General features: G+C 41.1%; 1 protein-coding gene across 1 annotated transcript in view; it reads right to left on the minus strand.

The window, feature by feature from the left end:
• The window catches only part of MPP4 (MAGUK p55 scaffold protein 4), a 50,532-nt gene that overhangs the window by 18,170 nt on the left and 12,786 nt on the right, over positions 1 to 19,576 (minus strand). The window contains exons 9-13 of the mRNA XM_054479128.2: positions 19,044 to 19,240; positions 13,419 to 13,483; positions 7,957 to 7,974; positions 4,564 to 4,602; positions 2,349 to 2,369 (exon numbers count right to left, since the gene is read on the minus strand). Coding sequence (XP_054335103.1) covers positions 2,349 to 2,369; positions 4,564 to 4,602; positions 7,957 to 7,974; positions 13,419 to 13,483; positions 19,044 to 19,240 — 340 coding nt within the window. The remainder of the gene's footprint in view (positions 1 to 2,348; positions 2,370 to 4,563; positions 4,603 to 7,956; positions 7,975 to 13,418; positions 13,484 to 19,043; positions 19,241 to 19,576) is intronic.

A 19,576-nucleotide genomic window follows, 5' to 3' on the forward strand; every position in this document is an offset into this window, starting at 1 on the left:
ACCCAGGGTTCAAACTGGCCAATCTGGCTGGAGTCAGTGGTCTCACCCACTGCCTCTCCTTCCACAGACCCGCAAACACTCCCCGGCCTCAACCACAGCCTTCGCATGTGGAGTGTTTTCCAGTTGGACAGAACAAAGAAGGATGAGAATAAGCTAGAGGAATTAAAAACTAAGCCAATCCCAAACACTGGGCAAGTATAAATAATCAATTAAATTATTTCTAACAGGCCAACCATCTAATGGAAAACAGGAAATTTTGAAACAACATAAATGTAAATAATTTAGAAAAGTGGTTCACAACTCATCTGTCTCAATGCTTTCTTTTTTTATAACTAATATTTGTAGCAATCTCTCTACTTTTATGAAAGGAAATTAATAGATGGCATAATCTACCACACATGTAATTTAAAAAATCAATACAATGCTCCAGCTGTAACATTAAAAAACATTTTAAAAGAAGTAATTTATATTTAAAAAATACATATATTTTTAAAAGTATATATATACAAGGCAGATGGATCACTTGAGATCAGGAGTTCAAGACTAGCCTGAGCAACATGGAAACCCGTCTCTACTAAAAATACAAAAATTAGCTGGGTGTTGTGGTGCACACCTGTAATCCCAAATACTCAGGAAGCTGAGGCACAAGAATCACTTGAGCCTGGGGGGTGGTGATTGCAGTGAGCCCAGATCACACCACTGCACTCCAGCCTGGGTGACAGAGTGAGACTCTGTCTCAAAAAAAAAAAAAAAAAAAAAAATATATATATATATATATATGTATCAAAATATAAATCCTTGGGCATAACATCTTTGGAAGACCTAAGACACTACTAGATGCTTATATTAATATTTACTTATAACAAAGAAGCATGGATTCAAGAGAAGTAAGAAAATCAGAAAATATTCCTTATATGAAGTACAGAAAAATAGAAAAGAAGCAGGTGGACACTAGAACAAAAAGTGTTTTGGTAAGTAATAAAAGGCTAGATTTATTTGTATGTGATAAGAGAAAGAAGGAAGTTGCCTTAACTGGGGTAAAGATAATATGCCAAAGCAATTAGAGACCAATGAAATGGGAGAAAATGAGGAAAAATAATATACTTGGAATTGGATAAGTCATGTTAACATGCCCCAGCAGGTTTGCAGTTTAAAAATAAAATTCTGTGGGGCCTATTTTGTTTTTAATGATGTCAACATTACTTTGAGGGACAGACACTTGATACTTACCATATGTCATCAATAATAACAAAAAATATATTAAAGAAAAAGAAAATTAATTCAGTATAGATATACTTTCCTGTTTATTTACTAGCAATATCGAATAAACCAGATACGTGGAATAAATCATTCAATAATTGCAAGGCAATGCCTGCATTCTGTTTGAATGTCTCTCTCCGTAATGACTGTCTTCTAAACCACTGTGCTTCTCATGCTAAATCTTATGAAAACTTTTGTGTGTTGAAAAATGACCCTTTTATATTTGTAATGAGTTTTGTCCAGCAGGACATTCAGAAGATACGTGGGTCAAGAGACACCAGTTAAAGGCCAGGAGTATCCCCAATCAATGTGACAATTAAAAAAATGCTCCCAAAAAGTTCCAAAATGCTGCATCAGGAACAGTACTAGCCCTGTGAGAAGTACTGGTTAAGGTAAAATCTACATCTCACAACTGCACTGTTTCTGTATTTTTTAAAATATATTTTATTGGGACCAGGTGTGGTAGCTCGCTTTGGGAGGTCAAGGTGGGAGAACCACTCGAGGCCTGGAGTTGGAGACAAGCCTGAGCAACACAGTGAGACCCCGTATTTACAAAAACTTGAAAAATTAGCCATGCATGGTGGCATGGCACTGTAGTCTCAGCTACCTGGGAGGCCAAAGTGGGAGGATCACCTGAGCCAAGGAAGTCAAGGCTGCAGTGAGCTATGATCATACCACTTGCACCTCAGCTTGGGCAACAGACTGAGACCCTGTCTCAAAATAAATAAATAAATTAGTTAAGTATAATGGCATATGCCTGTAGTTCCAGCTATTTGGAAGGCTGAGGTGGGAGGCTCGCTTGAGCTCAGGAATTCGAGGCTGCAATGAGCCATGATCACACCACTGCACTCCAGCCTGAGTGACAGAGAGACCTTGTCTCAAAAAAATTAAAAATTAAAATTAAAAATAAATTTTATAATGTATATTTGAGGTTGACAACATGATGTGGGATACATGCAGTTACTTTTTAATTTTTTTACTGTTGATATATTTAAACAATTATTATAACCCTAAATATGTGTATAAATTGCATTGAAATTTAGAATATTCATTTAAAAATCAGTACCAAATACTCATATTTTACTTACCAGATTCAAATGTTTCTTCATCTATGATTTTCCATGGAGGCAAAAATCAAAAATGTTATTACATGACCATCTACACTGAGTCTGTATTTTAAGTCTAATTCTCTGGCCCCCTACTTCTGCCCATACACCACCTTTTTAAAGTTTTTTTCCTAAATCAAGGTCAAATTGATGGTGTCTCTATGGCATATATCAGCTTTAAATGAAAGACATGGTGAGCTGTGAAGACAGTCAGGGGTGCAGCAGGAGCTTAAAATAAATAAAATAATAAAATGGAAAAAGCAGCTCAGAGGGAAGGGGAAAGTGGAATGTCAGGGAAACCCCTAGAGATTGTTGGATACTGCTCAGCTTTGCTGCAGAGGGCTTGCTGATGTAGGAGGGGTGCACCCTGCCTGAAGGGTTGGGGACCCACAAATGGGGGTGATGACGAGAGTGAGCATATGAATGACTTGATTACGTAGGCTTGATCAGGTGGCTGAGAAGGATGTGAGATAAACCAGCTTCCTCATTAGTTAAAACAACTCTTGTTAGCATTTTAAAGAGAGATTAAGGATTAAGAAACATACATGGAGGCTAATTTGAGATATATGGCAACATTACCAATGCATGTGTCCTTGGATCAGGCAATGCTGCATCTAAGGTATTCTCATGCATGTAAAATGATATACTTAAAAAGCAATTCGTTGTAGCACTATTTATAATAGAAACAAATGGACATAACACAAATGCCTACAAATAAGTGATTGTATAAGTATACAATAACCAATAAGCTGTTAAAAAAATAAAACAAGGCTCTTTATGTGCTAAGATAGAGTCACCTCCAAGATATAGAATGTTAAGTTGGAAAAGCCAGGAACAGAACAGTGTGTATTTCATGCTATCAAAGGTTATGTGCATTTGGATTTGGAAAAAAAGATGGGGGTGATGAAGGGGGGAGGAGAAATATATACATCATTGCTTTTTTTTTTTTTTTTTGGAGTCTCACTCTGTCTCCCAGGCTGGAGTGCAGTGGCGCAATCTCGGCTCACTGCAAGCTCCGCCTCCCGGGTTCACGCCATTCTCCTGCCTCAGCCTCCTGAGTAGCTGGGATTACAGGCGCCCGCCACCACGCCTGGCTAATTTTTTTTCTATTTTTTTTAGTAGAGACAGGCTTTCACTGTGTTAGGCAGGATGGTCTCAATCAGCTGACCTCGTGATCCGCCCACCTCGGCCTCCCAAAGTGCTAGGATTACAGGTGTGAGCCACCGCGCCCGGCCACATCACTGCTTTTATGTGCACAGAATATGTCTGGGGTGATACTGAATAAACTATTAACATTTATTGCCCCAAGAAAGAAAAATGAGTAGGAGAACATGGAAAGAGAGGAACCTCTTACTGAATATACCTTTGTAGTTATTTTGAACTATGTGAATTGTTACCTAATAAAAATATAATGGAAATTGTAGAAAGGAAATGAATATTACTGCAAGTTTAAAAAAACGTATACGTGGTAAAATAAACATAATGTCAGCAGTATTCTGCTGTTGCTCTGGAAAATATATGTGAATCATTGAAATGCCCACTGTTTTAAAATTTTACATTGTTCTCTCACTTCTAAAAACTAGACTAGCCTGTAAAGCAAAGACAGATTCACCTGTCAGACTAAGGTTCTCCAACTGGTCTCCTAACAAAATCCTAGTGATTCTTAAGCCAATCTTAGTTCTGCCACTAAATTTGAAAAATCTTTCCCCAATTTACAAAAAAATTAAAGAATAGAAATGTAAAAAACTTTCATGCATGTCTCATCATTTTGGAAACTACTACTATTTATCTATACTAGAATCCACCAGAAGATGGCATCAAACTTAATAATAAAATATATATATTGCTCTTTAAAAATTTGATACTGCAATATTTTATGGTGTTTCACAAAGACCAGAGGTTTCCAAGTGTTCTACCATCTGATATGCTGAGTGTTACTAAGCGTTCCTGAGATCATTTACAAAGCACTGCTTTCTAGAGCATTTTCTAGTAGATCAGTGGGAACCTGGAGACATTACCACAGCTTCTCCTTCCAAGTGCCAGAACTACAGAAGAAAGATGGGGGTGGAGGGTCATTTTACACATTTCTCCCAGAGGAAAGGCCCATGGCCCCTTTGGACACCTCTGCTTCAGATAATCTATAATTGACATGCTTCATATTTCTTCTAACAGCAAAGCAATCAAGAGAAAATGTTACCTGCTTCCACACATTTCTCATCAATCTTCATGTCATCTTCTATAAAAGAGTATAGAAAGGGAGAAACAGAATTTAAAATGTGTCTGCATTAAAAACAAAATTCCCAACCAGGCATAGTGGCTCACACCTGTGATCCCAGCACTTTGGGAGGCCGAGGCAGGCGGATCACCTGAGGTCAAGAGTTCGAGACCAGCCTGACCAACATGGTGAAACCCTGTCTCTACTAAAAATACAAAAATTAGTCAGGCGTGGTAGCACATGCCTATAATCCCAGCTACATGGGAGGCTGAGGCAGGAGAATCATTTGAACCCGGGAGACAGAGGTTGCAGTGAATCGAGATAGTGCCATTGCACTCCAGCCTGGGCAACAAGAGCGAAACTCCATCTAAAAATTAAAAAAAAATAAAAAAATAAAAAAAATTTAAAAAATTCCCTATATATGTCAGTAAAACTCATAAAATAAAAATAAAATTATGTATGTCAATAAAACTCAGTCCACCTTATGATAAATTTACAACTATTGCTTACTTGGAGAGATAAAAAGGGCTCTCCTGTATTAAATGAAAATGTATGATGTGGGAGGCTATATAACATAAATGGTTAAAAATTAAAAACCATAGGCTTTTGAATGCTGCACAAATTAGTTGACCTCTAAGCCTCTGTTCTCCATCTGCAACTGGGGAGAGTAATAGTACCTACCATATAGGCTAGGATTGAGAAAATGCATGAAAAGCACGGGCATATGGTAAGTACTCAATAAATGTGAATTCTCTTTACCTTTAGCTGAAGTATATATAAGAGAATAAAGGAATATAACTTTAAAAACTACTTATCCTAATTCTCAAAACTCTCTACAGCATGATCTAAACCCAGCTTGGAAGGTTGTCATCTGCTTCTCTCCTTCACGCATCTTACGCTACCATTAGAGTGGACACTACGGCCTTTGCTTACACTGTTCCCTGTGCCTATCATGCTTCTAGGTCCATCCCAAACACTGATCAGAATGAATACCCCCTTGCAGAGCATTTTCTTCCTACTATCTTGAACTGTCTGCTACTGCATATCTATTCTACATCTATAACCTTTCGGGGGTTTGCCTTCTTTGTTCTCCTAGACAGCTTCTTGAAGACGGGGACTGCCTCACTAGTTTTTACAGACTCTTAGTACAGTATTTTGCACATAGTGGGCAAATGATAAATTATTTCTTAAATTGAGTTTTCTTTTAAATATCGAAACAGTTGATTTGAATAAAGGTTCTGAATTTTTTTTTTCTTTCAGCACTTTGCATCTTGTTTCTAGCAGTGCCCAGCACATCCCAGGTGCTCAACAAATACTGATTTAATAAATGAGGCTTACACATGTTCCAAAAGTACATAGTCTGTAAAAGTGTAGTCCAAAGTATAGTCTGTAGAATAAGCTATACTATAAAGTAACACTTATCACCACCCCTTAAAAACCACATCACTCATTAATGTTTTTAAGTGAAATATGAAAAATTTTATGAAATAACACTGTCTCATACAGGTAGGGACACAGATAAATGAGTGGCATGGTTGAGATTTTCTGCACTGTCATTTGTTTACTTATATTCATTTAGAGATTATTTTCCTAATTAATTAGATTAATTTAATTTCCTAGTTAAATAATTAGATTGTTATTAGCCATCCATAACAACAGTGAGTTCATTAGTTCCCAGGACATAACAAAGTTGTTTTTCTTTAGGGCAAACAAAGACTACAATTTTCATTTTTATTTTACAGAAGAAGGTACAAAAACCAGGCACGATTATCTAGTAACAGCACAAGAAGCTCTGACTTTTCTGACACTTGACTCTGGGATCTAAGATAGGGCCACTGATTTTGTTCTCCCCAAATCAATGATTCCACATTATCAGCTAGGATAATGTACTGAATTGTGTTCCCCCCAGTATTCATATGTTGAAGCCCTTGCCCTCAGTATGGCTGTATTTAGAGAGAGGGCCTTTAAGGAGGTAATTAAGGTTAAATGAGGTCATGCCGCTGGGGCCTTAATTTGATAGAACTGGTGGCCTTATAAGAAGCAGAAAACACATCAGATCAATCGATCTCTCTCTCTTCTTCTTCTTCTTCTTCTTTTCTCTCTCTGTTTCTCTCTCCTTTCTCTCTCCCTCTCTCTCTCACTCTCTCTCTAAGGATGCACAGAGGCAACACCACAAGAGCACACAGTAAGAAAGTGGCTGTCTGCAAGCCAAGAAGAGAGGCCTTACCAGAAACCAACCCTGCTGGAACCTTAATCTTAGACTTCCAGCCTCCAGAACTGTGAGAAAATAAATATCTGTTGTTTAAGCCACTTAGTCTGTGGTATCTTGCTATGGAAGCTCAAGCTAAGACCAGGGCCTTATCACCCACCACTACCATACAGTTCCCAGCTCCCCCCTCCCACCAAGGGCTATGCCCAGGCTCTCCTTCACAACTCTTAACAGTGCAGCCTGTAACATGACCCTGAGTAGAAAAACCAGAAGCAGGCACCCTGGACTTGCCCCTCTCTCCCTCTTCTTCTGCTCTCACCTTCCTGTGTCATACACCTTTTTTTTGGGGTGGGGGGAGTGGACACAGATTGGATCGTTTTTCCCATAGATCAGCCTTCAAAAGTCATTCTGCAGTTCTCTGGTTTCCTTTTCCAAATTCAAGGATGAACTGTGGTTGGTGGCTGAGGGGACACCTCTTCTTTCCCCTCTCTGGAAGCAGACAGCGTCTTGCTTTGGGGTGTGTGTGTGTGTGTGTGTGTGAGAGAGAGAGAGAGAGAGATAGAGAGAGGGAGAGAGGGAGACAGGGAGAGAGAGAGAGAGAGAGAGAGAGCCATCATAATGAGTCACCCAGACGGTTGGGCATGGAGAAGGGGAAAGGCTAGTAACTGAAGGTCCCATTTGTTCCCTAATGCAGGGCCTTTTAGGCAGAGGGAATCTTGAACCCAGACTACACTGTTTGCAACTACTGACAACTGTTCTTACCTTCTCTCGATGTCAATCTCTTCATCCGTAACATGGGAATAATAATAATAATTTCACTATGGTTTTATTGTTAGGTAATGTGTATAAAGCAGTTGAAACAAAACATCTCATCAGTTTCCAGCTTTTATTAAGTTCTTGCCATATGCTATGCTAAACTCTGGAGCTGCATATAAATGTTGCTTCTCTTTTCTTTATTCCTCTCAGTGTTAGGACAATTATACTTTGCATGCATATCTTTGAATGACATATTTTTATAAATTAAGGTATTAATGACTATCACACTACTAGGTATATAGGAAGAGCTTAATAAATAGCTAAATTGAATTAAAGTGAATTTTTTAAACTACAAGAAATTTCTAAAAGACTTTGGAGATAAGAGTTTTTTCCTAAATACTATTTCTTACCTTCTTCCATAGAAATTGCTGGGTACAAGCAAATGATTGAAGCAGGGGGGATAAAAAGAACACAATATCTGTACTATAGTTTCTCAGATTAATTTACAATAAGAAATGTAATGTGCAAAAATTATTGCAATTAGTATTCTCGGTTTATTCTCTAGAAATTTAGGGAAGATTTAGTAAGAAAATGATAAATGAATACCTTATAAAACTGATACATTTGTGAGCCTTGTTGGAAATGGGAATCTACTTGCTTCTGGTAAATCCCACCCTTTTCCATCCCAGCTAGTTCTACAAGGGTAGCATTCTATGAATTTCTGAATTAACATGCTTACTTCAGCATATTTTAGGAACCCAAATTTTCAATGGAAGGAAGGAAAGAAGACAGAGAGATGGAGGGAGGGAGGGAGGAAGGGAAAGAAAGAGGGAAGACAACTATAAGTGCACCTTCAGTAAATAACTTTTTAATAATCATCTGCAAACTAACATCAATAACACTTCATTAATAAAATTGTCCTATATCTTTGGACTCAGTAGCCTGCCCCTAATATTTTTTTGGGAGGGAGAAGGGTATGATAAGACTTAAGCAGAGCAGAAACATACAAAATAATATTAATTGTAGGATCATCTATAATAGTTGAAAATAAATGATCTTTTTAGTAGTTTAAAAAATAATCATGTCTATCGGAAACATTCCCTGAGAGAGGGGAACCTTTAAGTCAGTGGCTCCAAACTTGAGGCTCGTGGACCTAGATATTTGTGAGGATAATAATAGAATATTGAAAACTATTTTCAGCATGGACTTATAGAAAGTCTAATATAAATCACACAGGCCACATATGCAAATTAAATGCCAGCCAGAAGTTATACTACAGGTAATTATCAGATGCTGATTAGAAACTGTAATTAGCATTTTCATGTGCCTTTGATAAATGAAAGTTTGGTTTTAAAAAAAACTTTTTCAAAACATGGAAGAAGTAACTAAAATATCACTATGAAGACTGTGTCATGAAAAATGTTTCTGATAAGATGTTAAGTGGCTGGCAAGATGGCTGAATAGAAATAGCTCTGGTCTGCAGCTCCCAGCAAGATCAATGCAGAAGGCAGGTGATTTCTGCATTTCCAACTGAGGTTCCCAGCTCATCTCACTGGGACTGGCTAGACAGTGGGTGCAGCCCACAAAGGGCAAACCAAAGCAGGGTGGGGTGTTGTCTCACCCGGGAAGCAAAAGGGGTTGGGGAACTCCCTCCCCTAGCCAAGGAAAGATGTGAGGGACTCTGCGGTAAGGAAAGGTGCACTCCGGCCCAGATACTACCCTTTTCCCACGTTCTTCACAACCCACAGACCAAGAGATTCCCTCGGATGCCTACACCACCAGGGCCATGGGTTTCAAGCACAAAACTGGGCGGCTGTTTGGGCAGACACCGAGCTAGCTGCAGGAGGTTTTTTTTTTTTTTTGTACCCCAGTGGCACCTGGAATACCATCAAGACAGAACTGTTTGCTCCACTGGAAAAGGGGCTGAAGCCAGGGAACCAAGTGGTCTTGCTCAGCAGATCCCACCCCCATGGAGCCTAGCAAGCTAAGATCCACTGGCTTGAAATTCTTGCTGCCAGCACAGCAGTCTGAAGTCAACCTGGGACACTCCAGCTTTGACAGGATAAAATTCACACATAACAATATTAACCTTAAATGTAAATGGGCTAAATACCCCAATTAAAAGACACAGACTGGCAAATTGGATAAAGAGTCAGGACCCATCAGTGTGCTGTATTCAGGAGACCCATCTCACATGCAAAGATACACATAGGCTCAAAATAAAGGGATGGAGGAATATTTACCAAGCAAATGGAAAGCAAAAAAAGCAGGAGTTCCAATCCTAGTCTCTAATAATTAAACAGACTTTAAACTAACAAAGATCAAAAAAGACAAAGAAGGTCATTACATCATGGTAAAGGGATCAACATAACAAGAAGAGCTAACTATTCTAAATATATATGCACCCAATAGAGGAGCACCCAGATTCACAGAGCAAGTTCTTAGAGACCTACAAAGAGACTTAGACTCCCACACAATAATAGAGGAAGCCTTTAACAACCCACTGTCAATATTAGACACATCAATGAGACAGAAAATTGACAAGGATATTCAGGACTTGAATTCAGCTCTGGACCAAGTGGACCTAATAGACATCTACAGAACTCTATACCCCCAAATCAACAGAATATACATTCTTCTCAGCACCACATCACACTTATTCTAAAATTGACCACCAATTGGAAGTAAAACATTCCTCAGCAAATGCAAAAGAACAGAAATCATAACAAACAGTCTCTCAGACCACAGTGCAATCAAATTAGAACTCACGATTAAGAAACTCACTCAAAACCGTACAACTACATGGAAGCTGAACAACCTGCTCCTGAATAACTAGTGGGTAAATAACGAAATGAAGGCAGAAATAAATAAGTTATTTGAAAGCAATGAGAACAAAGACACAATGTACCAGAATCTCTGGAAAACAGCTAAAGCAGTGTTTAGAGGGAAATTTAGAGCACTAAATGCCCACAGGAGAAAGCAAGGAAGATCTAAAATCAAAACCCTAACATCACAATTAAAAGAACTAGAGAAGCAAGAGCAAACAAATTCAAAAAGCTAGCAGAAGACAAGAAATAACTAAGATCAGGGCAGAACTGAAGGAGATAGAGACACAAAAAAACCTTCAAAAAAATCAATGAATTCAGGAGCTGGATTTTTGAAAAGATTAAGAAAATAGATAGACCACTAGCCAGATTAATAAAGAAGAAAAGAGAGAAGAATCAAATAGACACAATAAAAAGTGATAAAGGGGACATCATCATTGATCCCACAGAAATACAAACTACCATCAGAGAATACTATAAACACCTCTACGCAAATAAACGAGAAAAGCTAGAGAAATGGATAAATTCCTGGACATATACACCCTCCCAAGACTAAACCAGGAAGAAGTTGAATCCCTGAATAGACCAATAACAAGTTCTGAAATTGAGGCAGTAATTAATAGTCTACCAACCAAAAAAAGACCAGGACCAAATGGAGCTGGTACCATTCCCTCTGAAACTATTCCAAACAATGGAAAAAGAGGGACTCCGCCCTCACTCATTTTATGAGGCCAGCATCATCCTGATACCATCAACCTGGCAGAGACACACACAAACAAGAAAATTTCAGGCCAATATCCCTGATGAACATCGATGGGAAAATCCTCAATAAAATACTGGCAAACCAAATCCAGCAGCACAGCAAAAAGTTTATCCACCACAATCAAGTTGGCTTCATCCCTGGGATGCAAGGCTGGTTTAACATATGCAAATCAATAAATGTAATCCATCACATAAACAGAACCAATGACAAAAACCACATGATTACCTCAATACATGCAGAAAAGGCCTTTGATAAAACTCAACACCCCCTCATGCTAAAAACTCTCAATAAACTAGGTATTGATGGAATGTATCTCAAAATAATAAGAGCTATTTATGACAAACCCACAGCCAGTATCATACTGAATGGGCATGGATGAAGCTGGAAACCATCATTCCCAGCAAACTAACACAGGAACAGAAAACCAAACACCGCATTTTCTCACTAATAAGTGGGAGTTGAACTATGAGAACATGTGGACACAGGGAGGGGAACATCACACACCGGGGGCCTGCTGGCGGGTAGGGGCTAAGGGGAGGGATAGCATTAGGAGAAATACCTAATGTAGATAATGGGTTACTGGGTGCAGCAAACCACCATGGCACATGTATACCTATGTAACAAACCTGCACGTTCTGCACATGTATCCCAGAACTTACAGTATAATTAAAAAAGAAAAAAAAAGATGTTAAGTTTAAAAAAATAAAAAGTGGTATTGCAGCTATTATTGTAACCATCTAAAATATGTATTCATCACTGGAAGTTAATATGAAAATATTGTCATTGAGAAGGCATGTTTTCTTTTGTCAAAAACTGCCTTTATAGTTGTCCTCATATCTTTTCAATAAGAAATAAAAGGAAAAGTAATTTTTGGCTTGGAGAAGCGAGACATAATAAAGTGGGTGAGGCTTGCCATGGGCAGATCTGTGATGTTGACACTTTTTGTGCCCTTCCAGTTTCCTCTCTTTGCCTCCCCTCCCTCCTTCTGGTGCCCAGTTCCCTCCCTTGACCCCTTTCCAGGGCCTGCCTGAGGGCCATTTCAGAAGGGCCTCGCTCGGTAGGCTCAGCTGGCCTCTGCCAAGCCACAGCACCTTTAATCAAGCATTTGCCACCATGGAGCCTTTACTCACCACTCCCCAGCTGCTTGAATAATATTGTCTAGCAATCAAACTGCATTCATTAAGTAACAATTCCATCCCATATTTATTCACCAAAGGCATATACAATTGTTAATCAGTGCTTCTGAACAGTATGAAGATTAAGTCCTCTAAGTTGATAGAACCCAAATGAAGGTATATGTGTAGTTATGCAGCCTTGCTTGCCAGTCATGTATAACGCACATATGAGCTGCGGAGATCTTGGAGGGCCTCAACTTAGTGAGGGATGTCTTCAGGTGTCACCAAGATAAGAACATATGCATTTTCATAAACTGAAAACTCTTCTAAATCCAAAGAATGAATGTCAATGGTAGGACTTCAGATGGCTGGCTGCCAGGGAGATTATCTGGGGGCAGTGGGGACATTTAGAGGTCTCCTGGGCAGGAAGCCAGCCCTGGGAGGGAGGAAGCAGGCTCCCCCAGGATGCACATGCTGGGTCTGAGGTAGACACATACTGAAATTGCCTTTGTAAAAATTACATCAGTGAGAAAATTATGGCAGTGGGGGAGAGCCGATCTAGCCCAAGCTCCTCCTGCTTTTAGCTTTCAAGCTGCCTTCATTCCACGGTTAGCTTTGAGAGACATTTTATTTATAGTTTAAATGATAACACTCCTTCCCCTAAAACTCAGCTGCCTTTATAAAGTAATGAGAGACCATCAGGTTAGTGGGAGGAGAGTAGACTGTCATAAGATAAGCAATTTCCCCAATAATTCCTGTAAATAACATCACTATTGTAGAACCTAAGACTGGCCTTTTGTGACATCTTTTTAGGTTTTTTGCATGTCTGACACCTGTGGCTCCATCTGGACCCACCAACCAATGGCTCCTGTGACTCCACCCAGAAGCAACTCAATGCAAGAGGACAGCTTCAACTCCCTACGATTTCATCTCTGATCCAACCAATCAGCAGCAAGTGACCATTGAATAGCCACCCCCACCCCCTCCCCAAACTACCTTTGAAAAACCCCTAATCTAGGGCCCTTCAAGGAGATTGATTTAAATAACAACTCCATCTCCCACGTGGCATGGCCAGCCTCACATCAATTAGACTCTTTCTTTACTGCAATGCCATGGTCTTTATTTGTGCAGCAAACAGGAAGAACCTGTTGGGCAGTTGCAATACTCACATAAGGTTGACTTGAGGCAGGTGTGAGGCTGGTACGGCTGAGACCACCAGAATTCCCGTTGCTTCCTATGGGGGGAAAAACCCATGAGACAAAAAACAAAAAACACTTTTTGTTAACCCAGGTGAAACAGACCCAGAACGACAACAAACAGAATGTTTCTTAGAATTCTGCTGCCTTCACCCAAGTGAAAAAGGTGATTGCTTCTCCAAATACATTGTCAAATAAATTTTCCAAACATATAGGCTCTCTCATCTCTTTTCCTGCCTCACAGGATCTTTTCAGAACAACAGACTTAGAGTGACAATCTTGCCCATGATCACAAGTTTGCACATGGAGTTTCGGTAAACGACCCGTGGTGAGCTGCCTCTCAGGCATGTTAGCCTGTCTCTGCAGTCTCCTTCGAATTCTCATGACATGTTCAGGTTTCCCTCTCAGGCTATTAGAGGCTCTCTACAGTTTCTATAGATGACTCTGCTCCTTTCTTGATCTCTAGAGTCACCCCTGGGCTCCAGGGCAAGGCTTCACCTTTTCTTGGCACCTGAAACCTCTGTTGACTTGTTCCTCTTCCCTTGAGTCCCCCAGCAATTTCTTCAGGCAGGTTTTCCTTGCTTTGCCTACTTCAAAGCAACTTTCTAAGCAAAGTTGCTCTTCCTTCTTTATTCAACACTGTGAAGTTTGGAGCAAAAGAAGATTTTGAAGACACTCTGTTCTTTATATTCCCAGAACTGCAGCATCACCTTTACCTGGGAGCTTGTGAGGACTGCGGAATCTCAGGTCCCACCCCAAGCCTTCCAAATTAGAATCTCCATTTTAATAAGAGCCCAGGTAAGTCATATGTATGTTAAAGGCAACAAGCTCTAATTTAATCTCTCAAACTTTGGAATACATCTAAGGTGTTTGTTAAAACGCAGATAATCTGGGCCTCCCAGATCTCCTGTCTCCGATTCCCTGGAGATAAGGCCAGGGCATCTGCATGTTTAAAGCAAACTCTCCATGTGATTCTAATTCACAAGAGAGTTGAAGAAGGGCCAATGTAGTCCACCTTCCTCACTTTAGAAATGAGGAAACTGATCCAGGGAAGTCGAGCAATGTGGTAGAGGTTGAACAGTTAGCAGCAGGAGGCATCTATTCTATAATCTACAAAGTGATGGACTGGGATTCAACAGACCTGGGTTCCAGGCATGCTTCCCCTCCTTAGGATCTTGGACAAATCTCCTAACATCTGAAACTTAGTTCCCCACTTATGAAATGGGGCTCAGTGCATTTGGCATTGTGAGGACTAAATGATACATGAAACCTTATTGTAAACTCAATTAGCATGGACATGCAGGGCATTCGGATTCATTAATTATTTGAAGAGATAACATACACACATAGGAAAAATCTTAACGGTATAAAAAAGTAGGCCGGGTGCAGTGGCTCACGCCTGTAATCCCAGCACTTTGGGAGGCCAAGGCGGGCAGATCACCTGAGGTCAGGAGTTCGAGACCAGCCTGGCCAACACGGTGAAACCCCATCTCTACTAAAAATACAAAAATTAGTCAGACGTGGTGGTGCGCACCTGGAGTCCCAGCTGCTCTGGAGGCTGAGGCAGGGAAATGGCTTGAACCCAGGAGGCCAAGGCTGCAGTGAGCTAAGATCATGCCACTGCACTCCAGCCTGGTGACAAAGCAAGACTCCATCTCAAAGAATAAAGAAATAAAAAAAGTAAGCCTTCTTCCCTTCCTTCTGCTCAGTTTCTTGTGCATTCTTCCAGAAATATTCTCTGCATAATTAAGGTACTTTAATTCACAGCACATGCAGGCCAGAGTCAAGATTCTTGATTCCTAGTTAGGTGATGAGCTCTCTAAATATCTGTGTTTCCTGTTTTTTAACCTTCTGTACCTTCCTTTGATTACTCCATGGCTAATTACCTGGTAGTCTGATCTCTCTCTGTCTCTGTCTCTGTGTCTCTCACTCTCTATCAGCTTCCTCTCTAGGCTTCACCCTGGCCTTTCTCCTCTGGAAGCTCCTGGTTTTTCATTCTTACAAAATGATATCCTGTACATCTTCACATATTCCCTCTGGGGGAAACTCCAGCGAACGGGGCCTCTCACTGGAAAGTCATGTCCACTTGCCAAAAATATTTGCTACTCTGGCACAAACCATCAACATCTAACTCCCCCAATTTGCAATATAGTCATTCCAAACTCCTTTAGATGGGTATTATTTTCCACCAATAGGCCCTTTTTGGAGAAGCCTTCCTCCTCACTCTTCCACAGTTTTCTAAAATCAGATGTAATTTTCTACCTGTTGAAAGTAAAAACAAACAAGCAAAACAAAAACAAAACCCCCCCAGCTACTTGCATTCAAATCTGTCACTCTTATAAAGAGCTTAAAAAATATTTTATGCGCTCATTCACTATTCCTAAGCACAATGCTGCTCTTCATACTACTTACCCTGAGCACCTGAGGTGCTTGGTGAAGATGCAGATTCCTGGTTCAGTCCATATCCACTGAATCAGATCCTCAGGGAGGGGAGGGCAGAGCCTGGGAATCTATATTTTACAAAATACCCAGCTCATTTTTACTCATAGCAAAGTTGGAGAAGTGGGAAGAGAGAAAAATTGTTTGTAGATATCAAAGACCTCATTTATTGAGGCTCAGAGATACTGACTTCTCAAAAGCCACATCAGCCTGTGCTCGGGACAGGCCTCTTGTGCAGATGTGGCAGTGGATTTAGTCTCAATACCCTCCTCCAGTCCTCCAATGTGCCTCCTGGTTTTCTGAATGAGATTCAGGAGAACCTGAGGTGCCTTCCATCATTCTGTCCCCAACAAGACATTTGTGTAGACTCTGCTATTGACATATTGCTTCTAAATGAAATTGTTTAATTTCTTATTTTCATATTAGGTTTTCATGTGGCAATGACTAAAAGCAGCATGAGAACTTCCTATCATCCTTTATTTGTATGCTCCCCCAATAAACCCATAATTGGGTTTTGTGTGCTCCTTGCAAGACCCCTGCCAGACCCTCCTCACCACTTTCTGACCTGAAACCATGAGGACTAATCTCATTAGGCCTTTATCCCTGTGCATGTCCTTCAGCCCCCAAGCTCAGGTCACCCCTTATCCCCTGTGCTTTAATCCCTATAAGACCCCTGCCACCCACCCACGCCCTCTGGAACTCACAGCAAATCTTCAGCAAACTCTCTTAGACCTCAGCCTCTTCTTTGAGCCCTTTCTTCTTGTTCTAACTGCAGCCCAGCTCTCCCTGTGGTCTGCTTCTCCTGCAGCCTTCAAAAGGGGGATGTTTCCTCTCCCACTCCCAGTGGGGTGCTGGTGAAATAGCTCTGGGGGATGGGAGTCCTAACTCGGAGGCTCTGCTGATTTCTGCAGTGTTTATGCTCTCACAGTGGCTGATTTCAAGCTACCATCCTATCTTCACTGAATGTGGGTGTGTGAAGAGATGGCTTGTGTCAGATGGCTCCAGCACATCCTTGTGTATAGCCTTCCTTCCACTGGGCCTGGAGGTGGGGGGTGTGTCCTTGCTTCTCACTGCCACTTCCAGATTATTCTTCCTCTTCCCTAGGAGCCCCCAGCTTTGAACATCATCCCACTACTTTTCTGGTAGCCATCGCCAGCTCACTCCTGCTCACTCCTAGGTCTCAACACTGTTCTGTCACAGTTCCCAATGATTTTATCAAACATACAAATGTCCCTTTCAGCACCCTGGCCTATTGGGTGCTTGATCTCCTCTTTTCCAATAACCTTTTCCTCATTCAACCTCAGCCACTGCCTCCCATTTTCATACCCAAGACCTCATCAGTACCGACAACAGCAATCTCTCCTTAATTTTAACTTCCAGCATCCCTTTCTCCTGCTGACACCTCCCATCTTCCCAGCCCCAATACACTGTTGACCTCATAAAGACCTGCAATCCATTGATCTTACTTCCTTCTCACCAATCCTCACCTGCTTCATTTCCTCATCTCCCTCCTAAGCAGCTTACATGTCACACTCCAAAGTTATAATCTGTCCCTTGGCCCCCTCTTGATTTGCTGTTAAATCCAACCCTATGTCTAATCTGGACCCGCACGCCAGAAGCACTTCAAATATATGACCTTTAACTTAAGAGGGCCCTTAATGCTGATCACACTATGTTTACCTAATCTGTTTGCTCTCCAACTCTTACGGAAACTTTTCAAGCTTTCTACTCTCTCCTTCCCAATGCCTCCTTCCCCACCCTGCTCTCTGCTTATGGTTTCTCATTTCACTGAGAAAATAGCAGTTAGGAGAGAACTTCCACAAGTGCCTGCCATATGCTCCATCCTCAGCTGTGCCCCATACTCCATCTTCCCTCGTGGTACCATTTCTATGGATGAGCTGTTTATGATCCTAGGTCAGGCCAAGCTCTCTTCTTGAATACTAAAGCATATCTCCTTCCACCTGCTCAAAGACATCGATGACAGCAATTCTCTTCTCTTTCTCCCATATCATCAAAATGTTCCCTCTGGTAGATGACTCCCATCACTTACGCCATCTAAAAATTTCACTCACTCCACTCCACTCTCCCCTCTGGCTATTTCTCCATCCTTCTGCTCTGCTTTATCCCAAAATGTCTCAAAGAGTTTCCTCTGCTCACTGTCATCCATTTCTTCAAATTCCACTCTAATGAGGATTTTGGCCCCACTTCTCCACTGAAATTGCTCTTATTAAGATCACTAATGACTGTCATACTGCTAAATCCAATGGTCAATTCTCAGCCTTCTCAGCAGAAGGTGATATAACTGATGAGGACCCCATACAGTCTTGATTTTCACTCTGCCTCACTGGTCATTCCTTCTCAATATCCTTTACTGGTTCCGTTTTTTCTTCTTGATCTCTTAACAGTGGCTGAGCCTGGGACTGCTGCTTCTATCTATTTGCACGCCCTCCCTTGGTAGCTCGTCAAACCTCAGTAGCATAAGGTGAGGGTGGTAGGTTGAAACCGAGGTCTCAACTCAGCCTTGAAAGATGAATCCTTTTTTCTCTTAGTCTGTGCAAGCTGCTATAACAAAGTACCATAAACTGGGTCACTTATAAACAACAGAAATGTATTTGCTCATAGTTCTGGAAGCTGGGAAGTCCAAGATCGAGGAGCCAGTGGATGCAGTGCCTGGCAAGTGCCCGCTCCGTGACTCATAAATGGCGCCTTTTAGCTGTGTCCTCCCATGGTGGAAGGGGCAAATAAGCTCCCTCAGGCCTCTTTTATAAGGGCACTAATCCCATTCATGAAGGCAGAGTGCTCATGACCTAACCACCTGCTAAAGGCCCTGCCTCTTAATACTATTGCATTGGGGATTAGGTCTCAACATATGAATTTTGGAGAGGACACAAACATTCAGGCCATAGCACTTTTTAAGTTTAATTTAGTTTCCCAAGACTTTTCCCTGTTTTCTAGCTGATATGATTATTCTTGTCTCCTTGGTATTTAAGATGCTTAGGGTTTATCGATAAGCTGACATTTGGATTTATAAACCAGTGTGTGTGTTCATTCATCTGCTTGTCCCTCTTTATCTCATCTCAACTTCGGTAACAGAAGCCCAAGAAAAACATTGTTTCCTGATGGTTCAGGCCTGAGTCCAGGAGTGGTGACGTTCCTTACCTCTTCAGAAGGTGGTTAGAAGGGACAAGCCCAGCACAGGTAGCAGGGTCTGAGATTTTTCGGGCCTGCCACCAGAGGGCATCATTCTGGTCCACAATCTGGAGGATGTCCCCCTTCTGGAAAGGCAATCCAGCGTCCATGCAGGGGATGTCGGGATCCTCCTGGGGCCAGTACTCAGTCATGGCACGGACGTACACCTGATGGCAGGTGCATAATGATGCTATCAGAAGGTGCCTAATGGTGCCATCCAAAGAACCCTTGCCCATGGGCCATCATGACTTAAAACCATTTCTCCCACTCCTCCACCTGCTACGCCTATCTTTCCTCTCCACCCTCACCAAAAAAGAGAACTCGCCTCCTGAGCCTAAGTACCATGATAAAAAGCATCTTTGGGAACAGAATCTCTTAGCTTAGAGAAGTTTAGTCTCAAATGTTCACGATTTTTTATGTTGCTTCCTGACTTCTTAGTATCCTATCTCCTTGTACTGTACTCATTTACTCATTTTGCTTCTCAGGCCATCAGTATTGAAAAA

The sequence above is a fragment of the Pongo pygmaeus genome, chromosome 11 (genome assembly GCF_028885625.2).
Source record: "Pongo pygmaeus isolate AG05252 chromosome 11, NHGRI_mPonPyg2-v2.0_pri, whole genome shotgun sequence".
Taxonomy (NCBI): domain Eukaryota; kingdom Metazoa; phylum Chordata; class Mammalia; order Primates; family Hominidae; genus Pongo; species Pongo pygmaeus.